This window comes from Somniosus microcephalus, unplaced genomic scaffold, assembly GCF_052327205.1.
Source record: "Somniosus microcephalus isolate GS21.2 unplaced genomic scaffold, FLI_Smic_1.0 scaffold969, whole genome shotgun sequence".
Lineage (NCBI taxonomy): Eukaryota > Metazoa > Chordata > Chondrichthyes > Squaliformes > Somniosidae > Somniosus > Somniosus microcephalus.
In genome coordinates this window covers 8985-34027 of record NW_028226156.1, presented here as the reverse complement: position 1 = coordinate 34027, position 25043 = coordinate 8985, and the positions used below count along the sequence as shown (strand labels likewise).

The window sequence follows — 25043 nt, the reverse complement described above, 5'->3', positions numbered from 1 at the left end:
AAACCCTCTGGAGAACCGGCGATCGATGCTACAAGATTCTCCCATGTGCATAACCTGCATCTAGGTCTACTCCATGAACCCAAATCCACGATTGTGGATCTCAACCTTGACGAGCGCTCATCGAGGCTGGGTCTACCCCACCGCCTCGAGGGAGGAGAGAATATCGACTGCGCCAGAAGCTTCCAATCCACGTGACGACGGGAAGCGGTGTCAAAAAGGCTGCGAACCCCTTTTCGCGATTTCGAGAGTGGTGAGCATGATCCCAAGTTCCCCAGGTCGAAACTTAGTTTAGGTATAGGGGAGGGAGTTAAGGGAAATCGTAATGTGTTTCCCCTTTTTCGATGTGCCGTGTGTTCCCCATTTCCATAGAGTCAAGTTCATAAATTTGTGCATGATTGTAGTTACTTTAATCTGTGCCTATGACATGTATTTTGTAATGCTTCAAACTGTTCAAAAATAAAAGCATCCATTTCGTGCTATTCAGCCTGGTCTATTGAGTCCTCTTCTCTGCACTACTGTTCTCTGCATCTAAGTCCAAGGTCTAGAACCGTAGGGGGGGGGTGGGTCGAACCACTCAAGGGTAATTCTTGCACGAAGCCTGGCAGGGGGCCAGAACGGGCAAGAGAGCAGGAAAAAAAACCTACAGAAATGGCGACCGCGGCAGGACCTTGGCAGCAGGAAAGTAGTGTGTTAGATCAAGATCTGAATAAACGAAATGTGATGGATGAAAGAATAGCAGATTATGTTTTCGGAAAAGTCAACCTCACAAAACAATGGCTATCTGATCTACTAAGGGATAGGCGCCCGCTAGACGCAGCCATCAAGTGGACAGCGGGTAGAGAGCATAAGAAATCTGTAGAAAAGGCGGTCTGGCTGATGTGCTACAAGAAGCAAGTCCAGCTTTTGGACCAGGTAGTTGCAGCACAGACAGTCCAGATCAACGGCTTGCTTAAAGACGTAGAGGAAAAGGTTGCGGGAGGTCAAAAACTGATTGAATCGCTTGACGCGCTGAATCAGGAACGCCGCTCCGTAATTCGCTGCCACGAAACCCGGGTAGAATATTTAAAATGTCAGGTCGTTGAGGCCAAGGCCAGTGAAGGTAGAATGAGAGAGAGGTGTTTCCGTCTAGCCAAACAAGTAGATGCCCAAGAGGAAAAGCTCCTGGGAGCCAGGGCAGCATATAAGATGGCCGTGGAGGATAGATCTGAGAACACCGACCACAGCGCTTGCCGCCGGGAGCTAGAGGACCTGAGAAAGGCCCTAGCGAAGGCAAACGGGTTGGTGTGTCTCATAAATCCACCAGCGAGTCAGCTGTTGCTAGCCAAGGAATCCAAAAGACCGATTCCACAAGAGGCAGTTGGGGTACCAACCCCCGAACCTTCTGCGCCTCCTGCCTATGAGGAGTCTTGGACTCCGGGACAGGAGACGGAGATGGTAGAGGAAGAGAGCCCTGAGGTAGAGCAACCCCAGACAGTAGAGTCGGGGCCGGCGCCAATGTGTCCAACGAGACACCGGAGGATCGGTCCAAATGAAGAAAATGGCGATGACGGACCCCTTGAGAGTCAGATCATAATGCCTCATAGCGCACGACAGCTAAGAGAGATGATAAGTCACATCCCAAAACTCTCCGAGTCAGGAGATCCCTCCGTGCATTTCAGGGACGTGGAGCAGACCGCAGCAGTCAATGACTGCGACGGGGTTGAACAGTCTAAAATGCTGCTGTTCTCCCTGGACAGTTCGCTCCTCCAGTGTCTCCCTGACGAGAGCAAGAGAGGGCACAGGGACTATGAGTTGCTACGGGATGAGATTCTGGAGATCATGGGAGAGGGGGACGGAACTCCGTTCCTCCGTTTAGAAAAGACAGTGCAGCTAGAGGGAGAACCCCCACGGGTTTTCGCCGACAGGTTGTGGCCAGTGTATCGGCGCAGCTGCCCGGGCGGGCCGGCCCGGGCCGGGCTGGATGGCGAACAAAGGGCTCACTGGCTTCGGTGCCTGGTAGCAGGTTGCCTGCCAATAGTGAAGGAACAGGCCAAAGCATGGTTCGACCCCACTAACGCCCGCTCCACGGAGGAAGTAGTACTAGATCAGCTCACGATCAGTTATAGAAACAACAAGGGCAAGAAAACGCCTGTTGTGAAAGGAAAGGTGCATGAGGTGAGACCCGCAGCCTCTGCTAAAAAGGAATGGCGTCAGGAGGGAAATCGCCATCCCCAAGCCAATAGCAGTTGTTACGGGTGTGGGAAGGAGGGTCATTGGCGCAAGGACTGTAGGAATCCTTGGAAGGATAAGAGGGAGAGAGCGTTCGCCGCAGCCCAAGATCAAGCCCAAGCCCGAGTCGCCAACGGCCCGAGAGTTTACCCAACACCAGCACAACCACAAGTGCAGGCCGCTGCCCCAACACCAGTCCAGAACCCAACCGTAGCCTCTGCCCCGAATAAAGGGGGTGGTGCGGTTGTGGACCCCGCTGCGATCGAGTCAGTCTTGGAGACTATGCGGTCTCTGATGACCTGGCAGGGGAAGGTAGCGGTTGCTAACAGCCCTATCGCCCCCGAGACCCCAGCCGAAACACCTAAATGACTGACGCCCACGCAGCCCATCTACTTGTGTCCGCTCCGCTATGACGCTTGGAGAAGACCTGTGGTGGAGATGGAGGTGGAGAAACAAAGGGGTAGTTACCTGTTGGATACGGGAGCTTCGGGTACCGTGATCCACACGGACAAACCTTTTGCCTCACCTCTGTCCGCCCAGGCTCCATATTTAGTAACGGGTTTCACAGGTAGAGAACAGGCTGGCGCGTACTCCCTCCCGCTCTCCATTCAGTTGGGAGCGCTCCACACCACATGGACGTGCATCCTATTGAAGTGGAATGAGGGGGGGGGGAAAGGCATCCTCGGGGCTGATTTCTTGGTGGAACACGGGATCCTCGTGGACCTGAGAAATCACTGTCTCTGGGGAGCCGAGGGCGGTTTAGGTAAGGTAGTCGTAATCCCGGGGAAGGAAGAAAAGGGGGCCCTGTGCACTATGAAGCCGTCAGGAGGTTACGATCTCGAGCTCATGGTAACAAACGTCCCAACGGACTTGCAGGCGCGTGTGTCAGAAAATCTGACCGCGTTCGCCACCCACAAGCACGACTGCGGGAGAGTCACTGGGTTCGAAGTCAGCGTAGACGGGGACCCCATGATCCGACCCCAAAAGCAGTATAATTTCCCCAAGGAGGCAGAACCCGACATGGAGACAGCAATATCTTCATTGGTACAGCAGGGCGTGTTGAGGACGATAGCCACCCATGTGAACTCCCCATTATGGCCGGTAAAGAAACCGGACAATTCGTGGAGAGCCACGGTGGACTACAGAGTCCTCAATAGTAATATCCCAGCCTGCGCGCCCACGGTAGCAGCAGTTGCAGACTTAATAGGGAGTATTCCAGCATCGGCGACCACATTCACGGTGCTGGACATCTCGAACGGTTTTTGGTCCATTCCGCTGCGGCGGGAGGACCAGTACAAGTTTTCCTTTACTTTCAAAGGGCAACAGTACACTTGGAACTGCTTACCACAGGGTTTTCACAACAGCCCCAGCATTTTCCATCAGTGCATGGCGGGGAGTTTGAAAGAGTTCAGCCAGCCCAACCAGATAGTGCAGTATGTGGACGACTTACTCCTGTTCACAGATACAAGGGAGCAGCACGGCCCACTGTTAGCCGAATTGTTGGAACTGCTAGAAAGGAAGGGTTTCAAAGTAAACCCAAAGAAAGCCCAGATCGGCCAGCAGGAAGTTAAATTCCTGGGTCTGGCCATCCGCGCTGGGGAAAGAGCCATAGATAAGACCAGACGGGAATCTATACAAGATCTGCCGATTCCCAACACAGTAACGGGTGTAAGGTCCTTTTTGGGATTGACCGGGTACTGCAGAGATTTCATCGAGGACTATGCTGCCACAGCGGCCCCGCTACTTCGACTCTTACACAAGGGAGTCGAGTGGTCTTGGGACGAGGGGTGCCAGGCAGCATTCGAGAAGTTGAAAAGAGATCTGCAGACCGCGCCAGCCCTAGGGGCCATAGATGGGGGAGAGGAGTTCTTTCTGGAGGTAGCCGCTAGTGGGGACAGCCTGAGCGCAGTGCTGCTCCAAGAGCGGCACGGCAAGCTAAGACCAGTAGTTTATTCCTCCAGGGTGCTCACGGATGTGGAGAGGAGTTTCTCCAATTGCGAACGGCATCTCCTGGCCACGCATTGGGCTGTGAACAGATCAGTGATCTTCACAGGGACCTCTCCCATTACGCTCCTCACCCATCACACCCCCACGAAGATGCTTCTGGACGGGAGGATTAAGGATGGGACCGTAAGCAGCGCTCGGATTGCGCGCTGGACCCTCCTCCTTTCCCAGATGGATCTCAAAGTTAAAGGCCTCTGCGCGCCAAGGCTCGCAGCCAATATGGCATATCCCGGGACAGCCCATCAATGTTCCGTAGAAGGGGTATGGGAAGTTAACATAGGTTTACGGGCCGGGATACATCCCACAGGCCGCGAGATCTACGTAGACGGTTCTAGCACTGTAGCTGACGGCAAGCGACTCACAGGGTGTGGAGTTTATGACCCTGCGGCAAACATTGCCCTGGCAATTAAGCTCCCCAGCACTATGAGCGCGCAGCAGGCTGAACTGTCCGCGGTGGCGTACGTGGTTACCCACCCCGAGATTTTCCCAACCCCATACACGATTTGCTCAGACAGCATGTTCACGTGCAATTCGTGTACAGAGTACCTCGCCATCTGGTCCCGACGCGGGTACACCTCCGCGGACGGGCGGCCTTTAACAGTTAAGCCCTTGCTGGAGAAGATCCTAGCAGCTGTGGGGGAGAAAGGAGAGGTGTTCATCCATAAGGTGAAGGCTCACTCCACTACAGAACCCCGCAGTCAGGGCAACCAGCAGGCGGATGCGCTAGCCAGGGAGGGTGCCCGCAACGGCATTCTCTGGGACCCATACGAACCCGGACCCGTGGCGGCGATCCTAGGCAGGGAGGGAATTCCCGGGAACACAGGGGTGACACCGCCCCCAGACCTAAAGACCGTCCAAACCCTGGATCCCGCCCTAAAAGCAGTCCTAAAAGCCATCACAGAGGGCAAACAGGTAGAAGGTCCGTACAGTACGGCAGCCCTCACAGTCAAAGAAGGTATGCTGTTCCGAGAGGAGCAGTGGGTTGTGCCGCAGCAGCACCGAAGGGAATTCCTGCAATTGGCCCACGAGGGTCCAGGAGCGGGACACCCCGGACCTGAGGTCACCTGGCAACGGGTGGAGCAGGCGGGATGGTGGCCGGGACTTCGGGACGATGTCCGCGAGTTCTGCGCAAGCTGTCTTGTGTGTGCTGCTAACAACCCAGACCCCCACAAAAGGAAGGTGCCCATGGGGCACATCAGGAGGGTAGAGGGACCATGGCAGTCGATTCAGGTCGACTACATAGGGCCCCTGCCCGCCGCCCAGGGAGGCTATAAGTACTGCCTTGTCCTGGTAGATGTGTTCACCAAATGGGTAGAAGCCTTCCCGTGCAGAACAGCTACGGCACTGGGTACTGCTAAGATCTTGATTCGGGAAGTGTTCTCACGGTGGGGACTCCCCCGTTTTGTAGAGTCCGACCAAGGGAGTCAGTTCACCGGTCAAGTAATGCAGAACGCCCTCATGCTCTTGGGCATTGAGGGAAAGTGGCACGTAGCATACAATCCCCAGTCATCCGGGATTGTTGAGCGTATGAATCGGACCCTCAAGGAAAAGCTGAGGAAAGAGACAATGGGCTCGCCCCAGAAATGGGCGGAGGTCCTGCCTTTAGTCCTCATGGGGATCCGAGCCAGCCAGTCCAAAAGCACGGGGTATTCCCCGCACGAGTTAATGACTGGAAGGATCATGCGAACACCCACCCATGTGCTAGCCCCGGTGCTCACTGAGGGCCAGCTCCGAGAGGTGAAACGGGACAAATTCGCCCAAACCCTCTTGGAGCGCCTGAGACAGATTTATGGGCAGGCGGCTGGGAACATGGGAAGACAGCACCAGGGAAATAAACTGTTGTTGGAACCTCGGAAACAACAAGAGTGGGTAGTCGGAGACCAGGTCATGGTCCGAAACTACGCCAGGATAGGGAGTTTTGAACCACTGTACATGGGGCCATACAGCATTGTAGACAAGGCCAGCCCCATGGTTTATGCAGTGAAGACGCCCCGACGTACCAAATGGTTTCACATCAACCAGTGTAAACTGTTTAAACCGGGTACACAAGGGCCACCAAAGGGGACCAGGTCTGAGAACAAAGATCCTCAGCCTGTAACAGTGTCACAGACCACACAGGCTGGAGCAGTAGCCTGCGTGAAGGGAGAGGCCATCCCATTGGAGTGGGAGGTCTCATCTTTTGAATGGGATTTAGGCAGGGGAGAGCCCGAACAGCTCAACCTCGCTTTAGACCCAATCACGGAGGAGGAAGAGTCAGAGGACGGCAGTCCCGCCCTCGACTCAAGCTTGGGGGAAGTAGGGAGTGGGGGTGGAGACTCGTTACCTGTAGGGACAGGTGAGGTGGAGTCAGAAGCCACAGATCCCGACCCCGGGGGGGCGGAGCCTGAGGGAGGGGAGCTGGAGCCGGCAGCTGTGGAGGAACCACAGGCTGTAACGGTAACAGTCACAACCCCCGGTCCATCGGCCCCGGGAGCCCAACCCAAAGCAGCCCCTCCTAGGTCGGCTCGAGCGCCCCAGCCCAGAAAATTTTGGCCAGATTCTCCCCATCCTTCCCAACCACGGTTTAAAGCAGCCCCAGGAAGACATGATCCCCGTTCAGCAGCGACAGGCTGCGGGGGATCAAAGCCAAAGATCAATGCAGCCCCACCGCAGGGTGTGGCACACGACAGACCTCACAGGGATTCGGAAAGCCGCCCCACGGAGGGCGGCGCTGTACATAAGTTAAGTTAGGTAATTATGGTCATAGTTTAAGGAATGTAAAGTATATGGTGTTAAGAGTACAATTTTGAGGTCTGCCCGGTATGTGTGTTTGTTAGGGAGCGGGGTCCAGGAACCCGCGCGTCCAATTAATTTAGGCCAGCACCTATCGGGAGCCCGGCTACATCATTTTGTTGGTTACAGAAACCTGGGATACGATGGAAAGGATTGTCGTCGCGCTCATGGCGATCGGGTGCGGGTGGGCCTACCGAGGCCGCACCAAGGACGTCAACATATTCGGGTGCTCCGGGGACACGGCCCCCATCGCAACGGATGGGACGGGGGAGCGAGAGGTAGAGGAAACCGCCACCTACTTCCACCAAGGGAGATGGCCAGGTTGGCTGGGAACGAATTCTACGGAATATTCCAGCAATTTCGGTTTTGCCTACCAAGAGACTTCATTAACGTGCCCTCGAGTGAGGATCCTAGCGCCCAGAGTCAGCGTTACCGTGGGAAAGAGGATTTGTCTGGTGTGCAATGGGAACGTACCACCAAGGCGATGGTGGTGGCTACGAAAGCTGGGAAAGGACATGAGAAACTCTACGGTCGAGTGGGAGCGACTGGGTAATAATACCCATCGGACTATTACGGGAACTCACGGACAATTACGTGTGTGTTGGGACAAATGGTGGGAACCAGATGAGGGAATATATGTCTGTATGTGGGGTTCGAGACACGTCTGCCCCAAGGGCGTGTCCATCTTCTTCCAGAGGCAGTGGCAGGATGAAGGGAAGGGGATGAGATGGGATGTTAGCACTCGAGCGTGCGGAGCCCCATACTCCCCTATTCCGGTGAACGCCACTGAACTCATCACCCGCCCACGCAAGCCCCTGCCCACGCTTCCGGTAGCACTAGCCCAGAAAGGAGGGTGCCCAACCACCACCAAGGGACCCGGGAACGGTTTAGTATTGGTACCCACCGGTCAGGTGCTGTACCAAGGGGTACACTACGCGGTGGCCTCAGTGATTTTAAATCTCACTGAGGTAAGATTGCCGGAGTGGTGTCCCAAAGAAACGGAACAATTATACCAGGTCCTGTTAACCCGTATGTTTAGACAATTTTACGAATTTGACTTTGCCGACATCGACAGAGACAAATTATACACCACACCGCCAGAAGTTTTGGATCGAGTCGGGAGGCAAAGAAGGGGTACTGTAAATGACATATTCACTGCTTTTAATACCGGGACATCTGTTGTCAACGCTCTAGATAACGTGGAGCTGCAGACACAGATCAACGGTTTAAAAGCCCAGTTAAGGAACATATTGACAGACGAAAACAAGGTAGTGGGTTCTGAGTTGCATGAGGACCAGGCCATGACACTACACTTTAAGGACATAATTGCTGAGCTGGAGAAACACGCGAGAACGGTAAATGCACTCATTAAGGAGGATCGGAATGCGTCCGATCAAGCTGCGCAAAACGAGGCCTGTGTGCTGTACGGGGCGTGGTTATTGGGCGAGGGCCGCAGTAATCTTGAGGATTTAAAACAGGGTTTGGTCCCGTCCTGGATCAGCAACAAGCACTTGCAAGCGCTCCACCCTTTTGAGAATGCATTAAGCCCGTGCCAGCTCAGGCTAGCCGCAGAAGCATACCCAGTTCCAGTGGACTGCGGACATTCGAATCACACTATTATGGGAATAGTAGTAAGAATGCCGGTGTTGGGTCCCGCAGCAAAGCCCGCCCCGGTATACAGAGTAGAGAACATTGGAGTCATTCAGGGGGGCGCACACATTCGTTACGCAGTGGTCCCGCCTTACGTCATCAGATGGGAGCGTACGATGACAGGCACTGACCTCTCGGGATGTCGGAGCCGGGGAGCACACATCATCCTGTGTCCCCAGCACTTGAACGCCTTTCTGAAACCGCAGTGCGGGTTCAGGACTGCTAGCGCAAAGCCGGTGAATTGCACCATGGAGGCAATGGCAGAGGACCATGTGCCCCCACAGGTAGCATATATCGGGGGTGGGACATACTGCGTCACCACTGCAGCGCCTCAGTACCGATATGGACAACACGAGTGGTGTTCGGTCGGTGATAGCAGTTTCTGTTTCAAACCCAGGGCCGAGGTTCAAGTGGCACAACAACGAATTGTCCCCATTCCTGCGCCCTCCACCGTACACATCACTATCAAAGAGAATTTCACAGACTTACAACGATTTGTCGCGCATTTTGGTTATGTCATTCCCCCTCTTCCCGAACACCTCACCAAGATTTTAAAAGCCGTTATAATTTCGCAGAAACATTTCTACACACTGGAGCAGAAGACTTTAGAGATAGGAAAAGACATATTGGACATAACCATCCCACCATGGTGGGACTTGTTCACCAACATAGAAATCCCAGCCTGGATTAGAATAGCATCCCATATCCTAGTAGTATGTCAGGTTTTGATTGTGATATTTTTGCTCTTCGTGCATTGCAAAAGAGGCAAACGCCTCCAGAGGCACGAGAACACAGGAGAATGGAGAGAACGCTATGTGCGAATGGGGGAAGCAGATACCCCACTCTAAGCTGCTAGTATAAGATTAAGCGTCCCTCCATTTAAAATATTTTGTGATTGTTTTGGGTTATAAGGAAATAAGTATTGTTACGTTATTAGTTGTTCTTAAGTTTTTTTGGATTAATAAAAGATGCATGCAGATGGTGCCAGGGGATATCAACCCCCACACATCTGACAAGTGAATGTGTTATAGTTTAAAATACGCTGTCTATGATTGTCCAAATGTACAAAAGGTAATTTTCGTTTTCTGCGGAAATGGGAACTGCATGTGTCGTGAGGGTCATAGATAGCTAAGTGCCAGGAATGTTTGGATGTGGGGAATCAGGGAAAATTTGCTCATCAAGGATTATTGATACTTTAAGCAAGCTATCAGTATCACAGGGGGGCCTGTAAGATTCGCAATTTTCAGCAAAAATCACGCAAGAAAACTGGATAAAATAAGACTGTTTATTGACCAAAGTAAGCTTGCACAGAAAAACCTTTGATAAAAGGGCATACAAAATGGCCGCCAGGCCCCGTGATCAGTTTATGAACCATTTTATTTCTGTTACTGCAAGCCAGTCAGGCTTGTGGATTGAAGACAGTAAACCCGCGAAAGCCAGTATCTGGGAACCGAAACTCAGAGCAACAGCATACATATTCAATGGATTATAAGTACAGGATGGGGCCCATCAAGATATGGGCGGACAATGTAAAAACACTTATACCTATTTATCGTACAAAGGAAAAACCATTTAGCAGCCATCAAGGAAAATGTCCGGACCGATCAATATGCGAACCGAGCCGCGGTGACAATGCAAAGGACATTAAAAGACATTATCGGCCAGGAAGGCCACTTTAAGTTATCACCGGCTCCGTTACAAGACAAAGCGCCCCTGCAGAGATTTCTGCCCGCCAAAATTAATACAAAGACAGGACTATGATTTGGCGGGAGATAAGACTGTCCCAAAAGAGTATAACTATGGATTGAAAATCCATCTAAGGTACGACTTCTTCACTGCTACGGCTTCTTGTTGGGCGACTTCAGGCTTCCATTTCTTCAAGAACTTTCTTCTACGAGGAACGAACGAAGGGCGGACGGTGCCCGGATCGGCGCCTCTTCCACTTCGGCAGATCGATGAAAACGTTTTCGTCTTTTTAAAGACGGACGGTTTCGGAAAAAGGACAACGTGGCCGGTGTTCAGCCAAACAAGGCTCGGCCACGACGAGAAGACGACAAGGGTGGCCCGGGTACTGGGGTCGGGAGATCATCGACGACCCAGGCCGACGGAGAAGAAACCCTCTGGAGAACCGGCGATCGATGCCACAAGATTCTCCCATGTGCATAACCTGCATCTAGGTCTACTCCATGACCCCAAATCCACGATTGTGGATCTCAACCTTGACGGGCGCTCATCGAGGCTGGGTCTACCCCACCGCCTCGAGGGAGGAGAGAATATCGACTGCGCCAGAAGCTTCCAATCCACGTGACGACGGGAAGCGGTGTCAAAAAGGCTGCGAACCCCTTTTCGCGATTTCGAGAGTGGTGAACATGATCCCAAGTTCCCCAGGTCGAAACTTAGTTTAGGTATAGGGGAGGGAGTTAAGGGAAATCGTAATGTGTTTCCCCTTTTTCGATGTGCCGTGTGTTCCCCATTTCCATAGAGTCAAGTTCATAAATTTGTGCATGATTGTAGTTACTTTAATCTGTGCCTATGACATGTATTTTGTAATGCTTCAAACTGTTCAAAAATAAAAGCATCCATTTCGTGCTATTCAGCCTGGTCTATTGAGTCCTCTTCTCTGCACTACAGTTCTCTGCATCTAAGTCCAAGGTCTAGAACCGTAGGGGGGGGGTGGGTCGAACCACTCAAGGGTAATTCTTGCACGAAGCCCGGCAGGGGGCCAGAACGGGCAAGAGAGCAGGAAAAAAAACCCTACAGTTATCTGCCTAGTTCGGCTCTGCATGCATTTGTTGGCATTTTTCTTTGGATGCGAAGGATGCTTCGGCAGAATTCTGCATGTAGGGCTTCTATTGTGTGTTTTTCCCATTTAGTGTAGCTTTGGTGATTTAGCGGGCCCCATACTTCACTACCGTACAGTGCAATGGGCAGGATTATGCTGTCAAATATTTTGAGCCAGATTTTGATTGGGATTTGGATGTTGTAGAATTTTCTTTTTATTGCACATAGGGCTCTTCGGGCTTTTTCTTTTAGTGCATTCACTGCTATGCTGAAGCTCCCTGATGCTGTAATAGTTAGACCAAGGTAGGTGTAGCTCATAGTGTGTCCTATAGTGGTATCACTGAGGGTAAACTGGTATTTGTTTTCCTGACATCTGGGCCTTTTTTGAAAAATCATGATGTTGGTTTTCTTTAGATTTACTGTTAGAGCCCAATTTTGGCAGTATTTGTCGAGTAGGTCCAGTTGTTGCTGTAATCCCTGTTCTGTGGGGGACAGCAGAACCAGGTCGTCTGCATAGAACAGGGATTTTACTTCTCCATCCAGGAGACGGAGACCTGGTGACTCGCTTTGCTCCAGCATGTCTGCTAATTCATTTATGTATATGTTGAACAGGGTCGGGCTCAAATTGCAGCCCTGCCGGACGCCTCTTCTCTGTGTGAAGAAATCGGTGCGTTTGTCTCCAATTTTGACCCCGCATTTGTTTTTCAGGTACATTGATTTAATAAGGTCATAGACTTTGCCCCCTATTCCACACTGAAGAAGTTTATAATAGAGCCCTTCGTGCCATATAGAGTCAAAGGCTTTCTTGAAGTTGATGAAACAGGCGAATATTTTCCCATTTTTTGTTTGGTGTGTATGTTTTTCAATGAGGGTGTGAAGGGTATAGATATGGTCGGCGGTGCGGTGTTTTGGAAGAAAGCCTATTTGGTTTTTTCCTGAGGATATTATGTTTGTTAAGAAAATCAAGTAATCTACTATTTAGAATACTGCAGAATAACTTCCCTAGACAACTGTTGACACAGATGCCGCGGTAGTTATTTGGGTCTGATTTGTTTCCACTTTTATATATGGGGGAGATTAGTCCTTGGCACCAGATATCGGGAAAACAGCCTGAACGTAATATGATGTTGAATAATTTGAGTACCGCACCCTGCATCTCCATATTGCTGAACTTGAGCATTTCGTTTTTGATGTTGTCTGGGCCACAGGCTTTCTTTAGGTGGAGAGATTTTGTTTTTGTGGCCAGTTCTTTCCATGTGATTGGGGAGTCTAGAGGGTTTTGGTTGTCTTTAATTGTTGCTTCTAATGTGTGGAGTTTTTCTGTGACCTGATGTTGACTTGGGTTTGTTTCGTTTATTGGGATGTCTTTGTAGAGGTTTTCAAAATGTGTTCTCCAGATGTCGCCATCTTGGATTGGTAATGCTTGCAATTGTGTTGTACTCAGGTTATTCCACATTTCCCAGAATTGTTTTGGATTGGTGGAGTTTTCAATTTCTTCGAGTATTTTGTGGGTATAGTTTTGTGTTTTGTTCCTAATGGTGTGTTTATATCTTTTGAGGGTTTCATTGTATCTAGTACGTAGGTCCGGATTGTTTGGTTGGCGATGCTTTTGGTTTGATATTTTTCTCAGGTCTTTTCTGGCATTTTTGCATTCGTGGTCAAACCATTTCTTATTTTTATTTTGTCTTTTGTGACGCTTCCTCTTCTGTTTCACAAGGTTGGCTTTTACAGCTGCCTCATGGAAGATCATATTTATATCCTCTATGGCCATGTTTACACCATCTCTGGTGATCTCGTATGGGTTTTCTTTAAATTTTGATATTTTACTTGTGAGATCAGGTGACTTTAGTGCTGTGATGAATTTTTCTCCACTGTCTGGGGCCCATCTGTATGTCTGGTTTATTTTATGGAGCTTACTGGGTTCCTTTTTTGTGTCTGTAGTTTGGGCAGAAAGTTTAAGGTACATATTTATTTGGTAATTGTCTGAGAGGGGGGATTGCTGCCTATTTGTGTTGCCTGCTGAGCCTTTCTACGGTCTCCTCATCTTTTTTTAGTTGAGTACAGAGTTCTTTGATCTCATTTCTTTGCTCCTCTATGGTCTTACTCAGCTTGTGGATGTTGGACTCCTGTTCCGTTTTTAGCTGCTTGAATTCCTCCTTCAAATTCTTGGCCAGTGTTTCTCTGTATTCGTTGAAATCAAGTTGTAGTTTGGCCAGTTTCTCTTTCATCATTTTGTTTTCGTTGAGAGGTGTGGGGGGGGTGGAGATGGACAGGGAGGTGTTTTCCTCTGCTGGTCTCGCTTCTTCTTCCTCCACTTGGCTCTCATCATCCTCTGTTCGACTCTCTTTTGCTTCCTGTCCATTGGTCCTCTTTGTGTCTGCCTTAGTTTTCAACTGGGGGAATTCCTTTTCGAAGGAGTCCAGATTTTCCACATTCCCCTGTATCATGATCGTTCTATTTTTGTTGTAGTAGCTTATGGTTAGCAGGGGGTCATCTTTATCTAGGTTTCCATCTTTACATATTTTCAGTCTGCCTCCACTGCCAATACCTTCACTGGAGACGTATGCGTAGTGTTTTTGTAAAGTCTCCTTCCAGGAGGTGACGTATTCGGTGTAGAATATGAGGTTGTTCTTCAGCTTAGTCCCTTTGTGTGTGGTATAGTCAACGTAGAGGATCTCTGGGTTATTTTTTAGTGTTGTGTACTTGTATTTTTCCTTTGCTTTATTTTTTGTGCATTGCTCAGGATATATCATTTCCCTGCTCATTGTAGTCGTTTGTTTTTTGTCTCAGATAGATAACTTTTTTTTTCTTCTCTTTTTTGTGTCGTGTTCCACCTTAGCCCACTTTTAGGTCCAAAATTGGGAGTTTTTCAGGGGTTCACCTTTGATATAGCTGCTCTTAAAGGTTTATCTTTCTCTTTCTCTCACAGGCTCTTGGTTCGGGTAGTTTATCGTTTCTCTCGGGTTTCTATTCCTTTTCCTCGCGGGTTTGTTGTTCTTTTTTCAGGTTTTTTTTCGAACTAAATTTAAATAAAATGAAACTTAGGTAGAATTAGGTAAAACTTATTTCTCCAGTTTTTTTTTTCCTCTTCCGACTCTCTCACTCGCTCTCCGGGTCTCGGACTCGCTCTCTCTCTCCGTGCTCCAAACTCGTCCACTCTCCGTGCCCCTGATTCATTCGCTTTCCGCGCTCTGGGCGGATCTCCTCGCGTCGTCGTGTCGGTCTCAGGCCCCCGGGTTTTTTGACTCACCAGGCTGTTTTCTGCCCCTGGTCTCCCGGTCTCCGTTCCCGCGGTCTCTGGGCCTCGCGGTCTCGGGTTCACCCTCCCCAGGCCTCTTACTCGTTTTCCCGCTTCGGGCCGCTCCTCCCGTTCTCCGACCTCGCGGTCTCGGGTTCACCCTCCCCAGGCCTCTTAGACGTTTTCCCGGTTCGGGCCGCTCCTCCCGGTCTCCGATCCCGCGGTCTCTGGTTCTCGGGTTCACCCTCCCCAGGCCTCTTACTTACTGTCCTGGTTCGGGCTGCTCCTCCCGGTCTCCGGTCTCGCGGTTCAGGCTGCGGCTCGGGCTCTGTCTCGGTGCCTCGCTTCCAATCTCTCTCTCTCTCACTTTCTCCCTCAGGAATATTAAGCTGACGTCCCTCCCAGGCCCTGCCCCTTTCTCTTTACGCGCTGACGTCAGGCGCCCGCCCCTCTCCCCATGAGGTCACCCCCCCAAAACCGGGCCGAGCTGCTGATTGGCGGAGAGCGGCCGCTCATTAATGCGGCATGACGTCAACGGCGGGCGGTGCCATTGGTTGCCAGGCAGTGACGTCACGGAGCCTTGCCTGGCAACCGAGCCCCGGCCTCGCGTAGCGGCCTCCCCCGGGCTGGGGGAGCAGGCTGCGGGGAGCCGGTGGGCCAGGATGGAGGTGAGTGGGGGCAGTGGGGCTGGAGAGGGGGGGGAGTCTCAGGATTATTGGGAGGTCCCAGCCACCCTGATAAAAGTTTTCTCATTTAAAATTCAATAAAAAATCTTTGCCCCCCATTAGGACCCCCTCTGGCTATGAGTGGAGTGGTTTACCTCCCCGAGGGGCGGTGGGTGCCAGGAGACCAGGGGGGGAGTGTGTGGGGGGTGGGTGGGCGCCGGGGTCTTGTTTTCCCAAATTTTTTTAATGTACTCACACGTAACGGGCTCAGCCGGGTGGTCGGAAACCGCTCGCCCACCCCGGGGACACAGGAGGGGGAATCGCAGACCCAGTACAGATGCCCCGGGTACAGACAGACGTCCCGGAGACACTGGGGGGCGTCGCAGCCTGGGTACAAACACCCCGGGTACAGACAGACGTCCCAGGGACAGACAGACGTCCCGGAGAGAGGGGGGGGGATCGCAGACTGGGTACAGACACCCCGGGTACAGACTGACGTCCCAGGGACAGACAGATGTCCCGGAGAGAGGGGGGGGATCGCAGACTGGGTACAGACACCCCGGGTACAGACAGACGTCCCAGGGACAGACAGACGTCCCGGAGAGAAGGGGGGGATCGCAGACTGGGTACAGACACCCCGGGTACAGACTGACGTCCCGGAGAGAGACTAACGTCCCGGGGACACAGGAGGGGGATCGCAGACTAGGTACGGATGCCCCGGGTACAGACAGACGTCCCGGAGACACTGGGGGGACATCGCAGACCAGGTAGAGACACTCCGGGTACAGACAGACGTCCCGGAGACACTGGGGGGGCATCGCAGACCGGGTACAGACACTCCGGGTACAGACAGACGTCCCGGAGACACTGGGGGGGCATCGCAGACCGGGTACAGGCACCCCGGGTACAGACAGACGTCCCGGAGACACTGGGGGGGCATCGCAGACCGGGTACAGACACCCCGGGTACAGACAGACGTCCCGGAGACACAGGAGGGGGATTGCAGACCCAGTACAGACACCCCGGGTACAGACAGACGTCCCGGAGACACAGGAGGGGGATCGCAGACCCGGTACAGAAACCCCGGGTACAGACAGACGTCCCGGAGACACAGGAGGGGGATCGCACACCCGGTACAGACACCCCGGGTACAGACAGACGTCCCGGGGACACAGGAGGGGATCGCAGACTGGGTACAGACACCCCGGGTACAGACAGACATCCCGGGGACACAGGAGGGGGATCGCAGACCCAGTACAGACGCCCCAGGTACAGACAGACGTCCCGGAGACACTGGGGGGGATCGCAGACCCGGTACAGACACCCCGGGTACAGACAGACGTCCCGGAGACACGGGAGGGGGATCGCAGTCCCGGTACAGACGCCCCAGGTACAGACAGACGTCCCAGGGACACAGGAGCGGGATCGCAGACTGGGTACAGACGCCCCGGGTACAGACAGACGTCCCAGGGACAGACTGACATCCAGGAGACACAGGAGGGGGATCGCAGACCGGGTACAGACACCCCGGGTACAGACAGACGTCCCGGAGACACGGGAGGGGGATCGCAGACCCGGTACAGACACCCCGGGTACAGACGGACGTCCCGGAGACACGGGAGGGGGATCGCAGACCAGGTACAGACACCCCAGGTACAGACAGACGTCCCAGGGACAGACCGACGTCCCGGAGAGAGGGGGGGGATCGCAGACTGGGTACAGACACCCCGGGTACAGATAGACGTCCCGGAGACACAGGAGGGGGATCGCAGACCGGGTACAGACACCCCGGGTACAGACAGACGTCCCGGAGACACAGGAGGGGGATCGCAGACCGGGTGCAGACACCCCGGGTACAGACAGACGTCCCGGAGACACAGGAGGGGGATCGCACACCCGGTACAGACACCCCGGGTACAGAGAGACGTCCCGGGGACACAGGAGGGGATCGCAGACTGTGTACAGGCACCCCTGGTACAGACAGACATCACGGGGACACAGGAGGGGGATCGCAGACCCAGTACAGACGCCCCAGGTACAGACAGACGTCCCGGAGACACTGGGGGGGGATCGCAGACCCGGTACAGACACCCCGGGTACAGACAGACGTCCCGGAGACACGGGAGGGGGATCGCAGACCCGGTACAGACGCCCCAGGTACAGACAGACGTCCCAGGGACACAGGAGCGGGATCGCAGACTGGGTACAGACGCCCTGGGTACAGACAGACGTCCCAGGGACAGACAGATGTCCAGGAGACACAGGAGGGGGATCGCAGACCGGGTACAGACGCCCCGGGTACAGACAGACGTCCCGGAGACACGGGAGGGGATCGCAGACCGGGTACAGACACCCCGGGTACAGACAGACGTCCCGGAGACACGGGAGGGGGATCGCAGACCCGGTACAGACGCCCCAGGTACAGACAGACGTCCCAGGGACACAGGAGCGGGATCGCAGACTGGGTACAGACGCCCTGGGTACAGACAGACGTCCCAGGGACAAACAGACGTCCAGGAGACACAGGAGGGGGATCGCAGACCGGGTACAGACGCCCCGGGTACAGAGAGACATCCCGGAGACACGGGAGGGGATCGCAGACCGGGTACAGACACCCCGGGTACAGACAGACATCCCGGGGACACAGGAGGGGGATCGCAGACCGGGTACAGACACCCCGGGTACAGACAGACGTCCAGGAGACAGACTGACGTCCCGGGGACACAGGAGGGGGATCGCAGACCGGGTACGGACACCCCGGGTACAGACAGACATCCCGGAGACACTGGGGGGAATCGCAGACCGGGATACGGATGCCCCGGGTGCAGACAGACGTCCCAGAGACATGGGGGGGATCACAGACCGGGTACAGACGCCCCGCGTACAGATGCCCCGGAGACACGGTGGGGGGGAGTGGTAATCGGAGACCGGGTACGGACTCCCCCCAGAGACACGGTTACAGATGCCCCACAGCTATTAATTCACCTATTTTATTGCGAATTCTTCGCGCATTCAGATGTACTCTTTCCTGAATCCTCCCACACCCCCTTCATTAGTTTAAAGCCCCGTCTACTGCCCTAGTTATTCGGTTCGCCAGGACACTGGACCCAGCCCGGTTTAAGTGTAACCCGTCCCAACGGAACAGCTCCCTCTTTCCCCAGTACTGGTGCCAGTGCCCCATGAACCGAAACCCCTTCCTCCCACACCACTCTTTGAGCCACGCATTTAAACCTCTAATCTGTTTGTCCCTATGTCAATTTGTGCGTGGCTCAGGTAACAATCCAGAGATTATTACCTTTGAGGTTCTGCTTTTTAATTTGGATCCGAGCTCCTCAAACTCTCTCAGCAGAACCTCATTCCTAGTTCTACCTATGTCGTTGGTTCCTACGTGGGCCACGACAGCTAGATCCTCCCCCTCCCACTCCAAGTTCTCCTCCAGCCATGAGGAGATGTCTTTAACACCGGGCAGGCAACACAACCTGCGGAACTCTCGGTCGCGGCTGCAGAGAACAGTATCTATCCCCCTGACTATATCGTCCCCGACCACAACTACATTCCCTTTCGCTCCCCCCTCTTGAATGGCCTCCAGCACCATGGTGCCATGGTCAGCTTGCTCATCCACCCTGCAGGCTATTCCCTCATCCACACAGGCAGCAAGAAGCTATTTACAATCTATATTAATGACTTGGAAGAAGGGACCGAGTGTACTGGAGCCAAATTTGCTGATGATGCAAAGATGGGTGGGTTAGCAAGTTGTGAGGAGGACACAGAGTCTGCAAAGGGAAATGGATAGGTACAAAGAGATCTGGTGGTCCTAGTACATAGAAACATAGAAACATAGAAGATAGGAGCAGGAGCAGGCCATTCGGCCCCTCGAGCCTGCTCCGCCATTCAATGCGATCATGGCTGATCATCCAAATTCAGTACCCTGTCCCTGCTTTCTCCCCATATCCCTTGATCCCTTTAGCCTTAAGAAATATATCCAACTCCTTCTTGAATATATTTAATGAATTGGCCTCAACTGCCTTCTGTGGTAGAGAATTCCACAGGTTCACCACTCTCTGGGTGAAGAAATTCCTCCTCATCTCAGTCCTAAATGGCTTACCCCTTATCCTTAGACTGTGACCCCTGGTTCTGGACACCCCCGCCATCGGGAACATCCTTCCTGCATCTAGTCTGTCCAGTCCTGTTAGAATTTTATAAGTTTCAATGAGATCCTCTCTCATTCTTCTAAACGCTAGCGAATATAAGCCCAATTGACCCAATCTCTCCTCATACGTCATTCCTGCCATCCCAGGTATCAGCCTGGTGAATCTTCACTGCGCTCCCTCCATGGCAAGAACATCCTTCCTCAGATAAGGCGACCAAAACTGCACACAATACTCAAGGTGTGGTCTCACCAAGGCACTGTACAACAAGGGGTACGGGGAGCGAGCGGGAAAGTGGTTTTGAGGCCAAGATTGGATCAGCCATGATCTTATTGAATGGCGGAGCAGGCTCAAGGGGCTGATTGGCCAACTCCTGCTCCTGTTTCTTATGTTCTTATGTACCTCATCCCTGCCGGACAAGGGCAAAGGCCGAGGCTCCTCCAGCACTGCATCTGGGGTCCCCTTACCTTCCTGACTTGCAGTCACACCCTCCTGTCACTGACCACGAACCAGACTGGACCACTACCTAACCGAAGGGGTGTGACGGCCCTCCTGGATCAACGTGTCCCGGTAACTCTCCCCATCCCTGACCAGACCTGGACCACTACCTAACCTAAGGGGTGTGACGGCCCTCCTGGATCAACGTGTCCCGGTAACTCTCCCCATCCCTGACCAGACCTGGACCGCTACCTAACCTAAGGGGTGTGACGGCCCTCCTGGATCAACGTGTCCCGGTAACTCTCCCCATCCCTGACCAGACCTGGACCACTACCTAACCTAAGGGGTGTGACGGCCCTCCTGGATCAACGTGTCCCGGTAACTCTCCCCATCCCTGACCAGACCTGGACCACTACCTAACCTAAGGGGTGTGACGGCCCTCCTGGATCAACGTGTCCCGGTAACTCTCCCCATCCCTGAACGGACCTGGACCGCTACCTAACCGAAGGGGTGTGACGGCCCTCCTGGATCAACGTGTCCCGGTAACTCTCCCCATCCCTGACCAGACCTGGACCACTACCTAACCGAAGGGGTGTGACGGCCCTCCTGGATCAACGTGTCCCGGTAACTCTCCCCATCCCTGACCAGACCTGGACCACTACCTAACCGAAGGGGTGTGACGGCCCTCCTGGATCAACGTGTCCCGGTAACTCTCCCCATCCCTGACCAGACCTGGACCACTACCTAACCGAAGGGGTGTGACGGCCCTCCTGGATCAACGTGTCCCGGTAACTCTCCCCATCCCTGACCAGACCTGGACCACTACCTAACCTAAGGGAGACGGGGCGAGGCTCGAGGCGCTCCGCGTCCCTCTTAGGGCGCTCAAACTGAATATCGCAGCGCAACGTGCCGCAGCGCCACATGCTGCGGCATGGCGCGCTGCGGTACTGCAGGCCTTCCTCCCCTTCTTAAGGGGGTGGGGCCTGCACCAGCACAATGAGCGATCGCAAGTGCCGGCAAAAGAGCCCGGCGCCGAGGAGAGGTGCCGGGCTCTCGGGACACAGCCGGCACCGCCCGGTGGGGGGGCGGATCAGGAGGCCGGGGACGGAGGTGCTGGCAGGCGGCCACCGAAAAAATGGCCGCCCCGCACCTCCATCTTAATTTGCGCCACAACCGCCACAGGTAGGCCCCGTGAACCGGGCGCGATTTGCGATCGGCGTTACAGAGGCGGGCGCACCCAAATATCGCGATCGGGGCGATAGCGGGGCGCTGCGCACACCCATGACGTCATCGGTGGCGGCGCAGCGCAACAGGCTAACGCCGCCACTAGCGCCCCGCTAAATATCGCAGAAGGCGCGGCCAGTGGCGCTAAAGCCACTGAGTGCCCTCTTTAGGCGCTAACTGGTGGTGCAGCCCACCGAATTTCTAGACCTTAAACTTTTTAAACCAAGAAACAATTATTACCCGCAGGATATGATGCTGTTCTTCTACGAGCTAATCATCTTAATCAAAAATACAGTCTCCTACTACCTCGGGTGGCCCGAGCCGGCGCCCACCTCGTGCTTGAGGAAGAGCAGCCTCAAGAAGGCCCAGCCCGCCGCTGCCGCCACCACCGCCAAGAAATACATCAACGTGGCGGTGACTGGGCCAGTCGGCAGCGGGAAAACCACCCTCATCAACGCCATGCTGGGGATCGGGGCCGAGGCCGAGACCCCGCCCGCCGGCGGCGGCTGCAAGATGCTGCCGCGCTCCTACCTCTACCCGAGCAACCCCACGGTCCTCCTGTGGGACCTGCCGGGCATCGAGCCCAGCGAGATCAAGCAGCAGGCCTACTTGGAGAAGACGGACCTGCGCTCCTACGACTTCTTCATCCTGGTCACCAGCGGCAAGGTGGGCGAGGAGGTCCTCTACCTGGCCAAGGAGATCGAGAGGATGAACAAGCACTTCTACTTCGCCCGCACCAAGATCGACGACTACGTGCACAACACCAAACAGCAGAACTTCAACCAGGGGGACCTCCTGCGCGAGATCCGCAAGCACTTCCACAAGAGGCTGCAGGGGATCGGGATCAAATTCCCCCGTATTTACCTCATCTCGGCACAGCAGAAGGACAAATTTGACTTCCAGGACTTCATCGAGGACTTCAAAGATGAGTTTTGAGGTCGGGCCGGATGGGCCGGACGGGCTGGGGTGCTGAAGCCGATCTTCTTTTACATCGGGAGCTGAAGTGTAAGGGCTAGATTTTCAGTTGCTTGCGCCAGCAGTTAGCGCCTTAAGAGAAGTGATTTTCGGGCGCTATGCGTGTAGCGGCCGGGCGCAGCGCAGTTTGCGCCCCGCCCCAAATTAAGTTGCCCGTTAGCGCCGGCGCAAAGTTTAGCGGCCGCCCGGATGCGCGCGCAGAAAATGACGTCACATCCTCGTGCAACGCCCTTTGGCCGCCCCGAATCCAAACTTCAGTTGGATCGCCCCATTGTGCGGCTGGCGTCCAGACCGTTTGTAAAATGGAACGCAACACACCCTGGGGAGCGCAAATTAAAGGGCCCTCCTCCTGCTCTATAGAAGGCGGTCTGCATGTGTGTGAACGGTGTATTAATGTCCTCCTCCTCCTCCTCCTCCTCCTCCTCATCTTCTTCTTTTCGCCCCCAGACTCTGCCTTTGAAAAAAACACATGCACCCTTCCCCTTTAAGAGCTCACTGGCACCAGAGTGTCTGCCGTGCGCTGCGCCCGAGCTCGGGTGTTGCGCTCTGCACCGCCGGCTTAGCGCCTAAAGATAGTAGTGGAACGCCTCTTTTAGCGCTCCACCACTCTCTTAGGGCGAAGCCACTGAATTTCCGGCAACGGGGCGCTACTTTGGGGCGGGCGCTAACTTCGGGCGGGCGCTAAGGTTAGCGCCCCAAAACTGTCTATACTGAAAATCTAGGCCTAAGTGCCGACCTCCATACTGTCCCGCACTATCGGAGGGGCAGTACTGAGGGCGCGCCGCACTGTCGGAGGGGCAGTACTGAGGGAGCGCCGCACTGTCGGAGGGGCAGTACTGAGGGAGCGCCGCACTGTCGGAGGGCCAGTTCAGAGGGAGTGCCGCACTGTCGGAGGGGCAGTACTGAGGGAGCGCCGCACTGTCGGAGGGGCAGTACTGAGGGAGCGCCGCACTGTCGGAGGGGCAGTACTGAGGGAGCGCCGCACTGTCGGGGGGCAGTACTGAGGGAGCGCCGCACTGTCAGAGGGACAGTACTGAGGGAGCGCCGCACTGTCGGAGGGGCGGTACTGAGGGAGCACCGCACTGTCAGAGGGGCAGTACTGGGGAGAGCCGCACTGTCGGGGGGGCAGTACTGGGGGAGCGCCGCACTGTCGGAGGGTCAGTACTGAGGGAGCGCCGCACTGTCAGAGGGACAGTACTGAGGGAGCGCCACACTGTCGGAGGGGTAGTACTGAGGGAGCGCCGCACTGTCGGAGGGGCGGTACTGAGGGAGCGCCGCACTGTCAGAGGGGCAGTACTGAGGGAGCGCCGCACTGTCGGAGGGGCAGTACTGAGGGAGCGCCGCACTGTCGGAGGGGCAGTACTGAGGGAGCGCCGCACTGTCGGAGGGTCAGTACTGAGGGAGCGCTGCATTGTCGGAGGGTCAGTACTGAGGGAGCCGTGTACTGTCGGAGGGTCAGTACTGAGGGAGCGCTGCATTGTCGGAGGGGCAGTAATGAGGGAGCGCCGCACTGTCGGAGGGTCAGTACTGAGGGAGCGCTGCATTGTCGGAGGGTCAGTACTGAGGGAGCCGTGCACTGTTGGAGGGGCAGTACTGAGGGAGTGCCGCACCGTCGGAGGGGCAGTACTGAGGGAGTGCCCCACTGTCGGAGGGGCAGCACTGAGGGAGCGCCGCACTGTCGGAGGTGCCGTCTTTCGGATCAGACGTTAAACCGAGGCCCCGTCTGCTCTCTCAGGTGGATGTAAAAGATCCCACGGCCACTATTGGGGCCAATATTTATCCCTCAACCAACATCACTAAAACAGATGATCTGGGTCATTATCACATTGCTCTTTGTGGGAGCTTGCTGTGCGCAAATTGGCTGCCGCGTTTCCTACATTCCAACAGTGACCACACTTCAAACAAAGTCCTTCATTGGCTGTGAAGAGCTTCGGGACATCCTGAATTGGTGAAAGGGGCTGTATAATTGCCAATTTTTTCTTTTTTTCCACAGCTCTGTGCCTACAACCTCCGAATCGACCGGTTCCTGATTGCACGTGTAGCAGAAGCAGGCTCCCCCAACATGAAGAGAAACCAATCGACAGGACCCCAGACAGCTTTATTTGAATCGGGGCCCTGCCACTGTCTGTATGGGACCTGGACAGGCCCGGCCCCGAATAAAACAAATTCCTTGCCCTTCTTCTCTCCGCCTCCCACCTCTCCGACCTTTCCACACTGGCCACAGTGCCAAAGAAAGGCCTCATTGGCTGCAAAGCGCTTTTGGACGCGCACCCAGTAGGTCCGCCACGGTCGAGTGCCTTACCATGGGAACGATATCACGAATGGCTAGTTCTGCAATATTCGGAGCCCCGGATGTGGTACGAATCACACTTGGAGCGCTGTGCACAGTTCTGGTCTCCATATACCTTGGTTAGACCACACTTGGAGCACTCTGCACAGTTCTGGTCTCCGTATACCTTGGTTAGACCACACTTGGAGAACTGCGTACAGTTCTGGTCTCCATATACCTTGGTTAGACCACACTTGGAGCACAGTGCACAGTTCTGGTCCCCATATACCTTGGTTAGACCACACTTGGAGCAATGTGCACAGTTCTGGTCTCCATATACCTTGGTTAGACCACACTTGGAGCACAGTGCACAGTCCTGGTCTCCGTATACCTTGGTTAGACCACATTTGGAGCACTGTGCACAGTTCTGGTCTCCATATACCTTGGTTAGACCACACTTGGAGCACTCTGCACAGTTCTAGTCTCCGTATACCTTGGTTAGACCACACTTGGAGCACAGTGCACAGTTCTGGTCTCCATATACATTGGTTAGACCACACTTGGAGCACAGTGCACAGTTCTGGTCCCCATATACCTTGGTTAGACCACACTTGGAGCACAGTGCACAGTTCTGGTCTCCATATACATTGGTTAGACCACACTTGGAGCAC

The 25043-nt window shown here is 54.3% G+C and overlaps 1 protein-coding gene across 1 annotated transcript; it reads left to right on the top strand.

Annotated features, from left to right (window-relative positions):
* Positions 1-15213: 15213 nt before the first annotated feature.
* Positions 15214-24278, top strand: LOC147080928 (interferon-gamma-inducible GTPase 10-like). The gene is made up of 3 exons (XM_085981019.1): positions 15214-15321; positions 21375-22133; positions 24097-24278. Exons 1-2 carry the CDS (start codon positions 15316-15318, stop codon positions 22062-22064), a joined length of 696 nt encoding a protein of 231 aa, XP_085837145.1. The 5' UTR covers positions 15214-15315; the 3' UTR covers positions 22065-22133; positions 24097-24278.
* Positions 24279-25043: the final 765 nt, after the last annotated feature.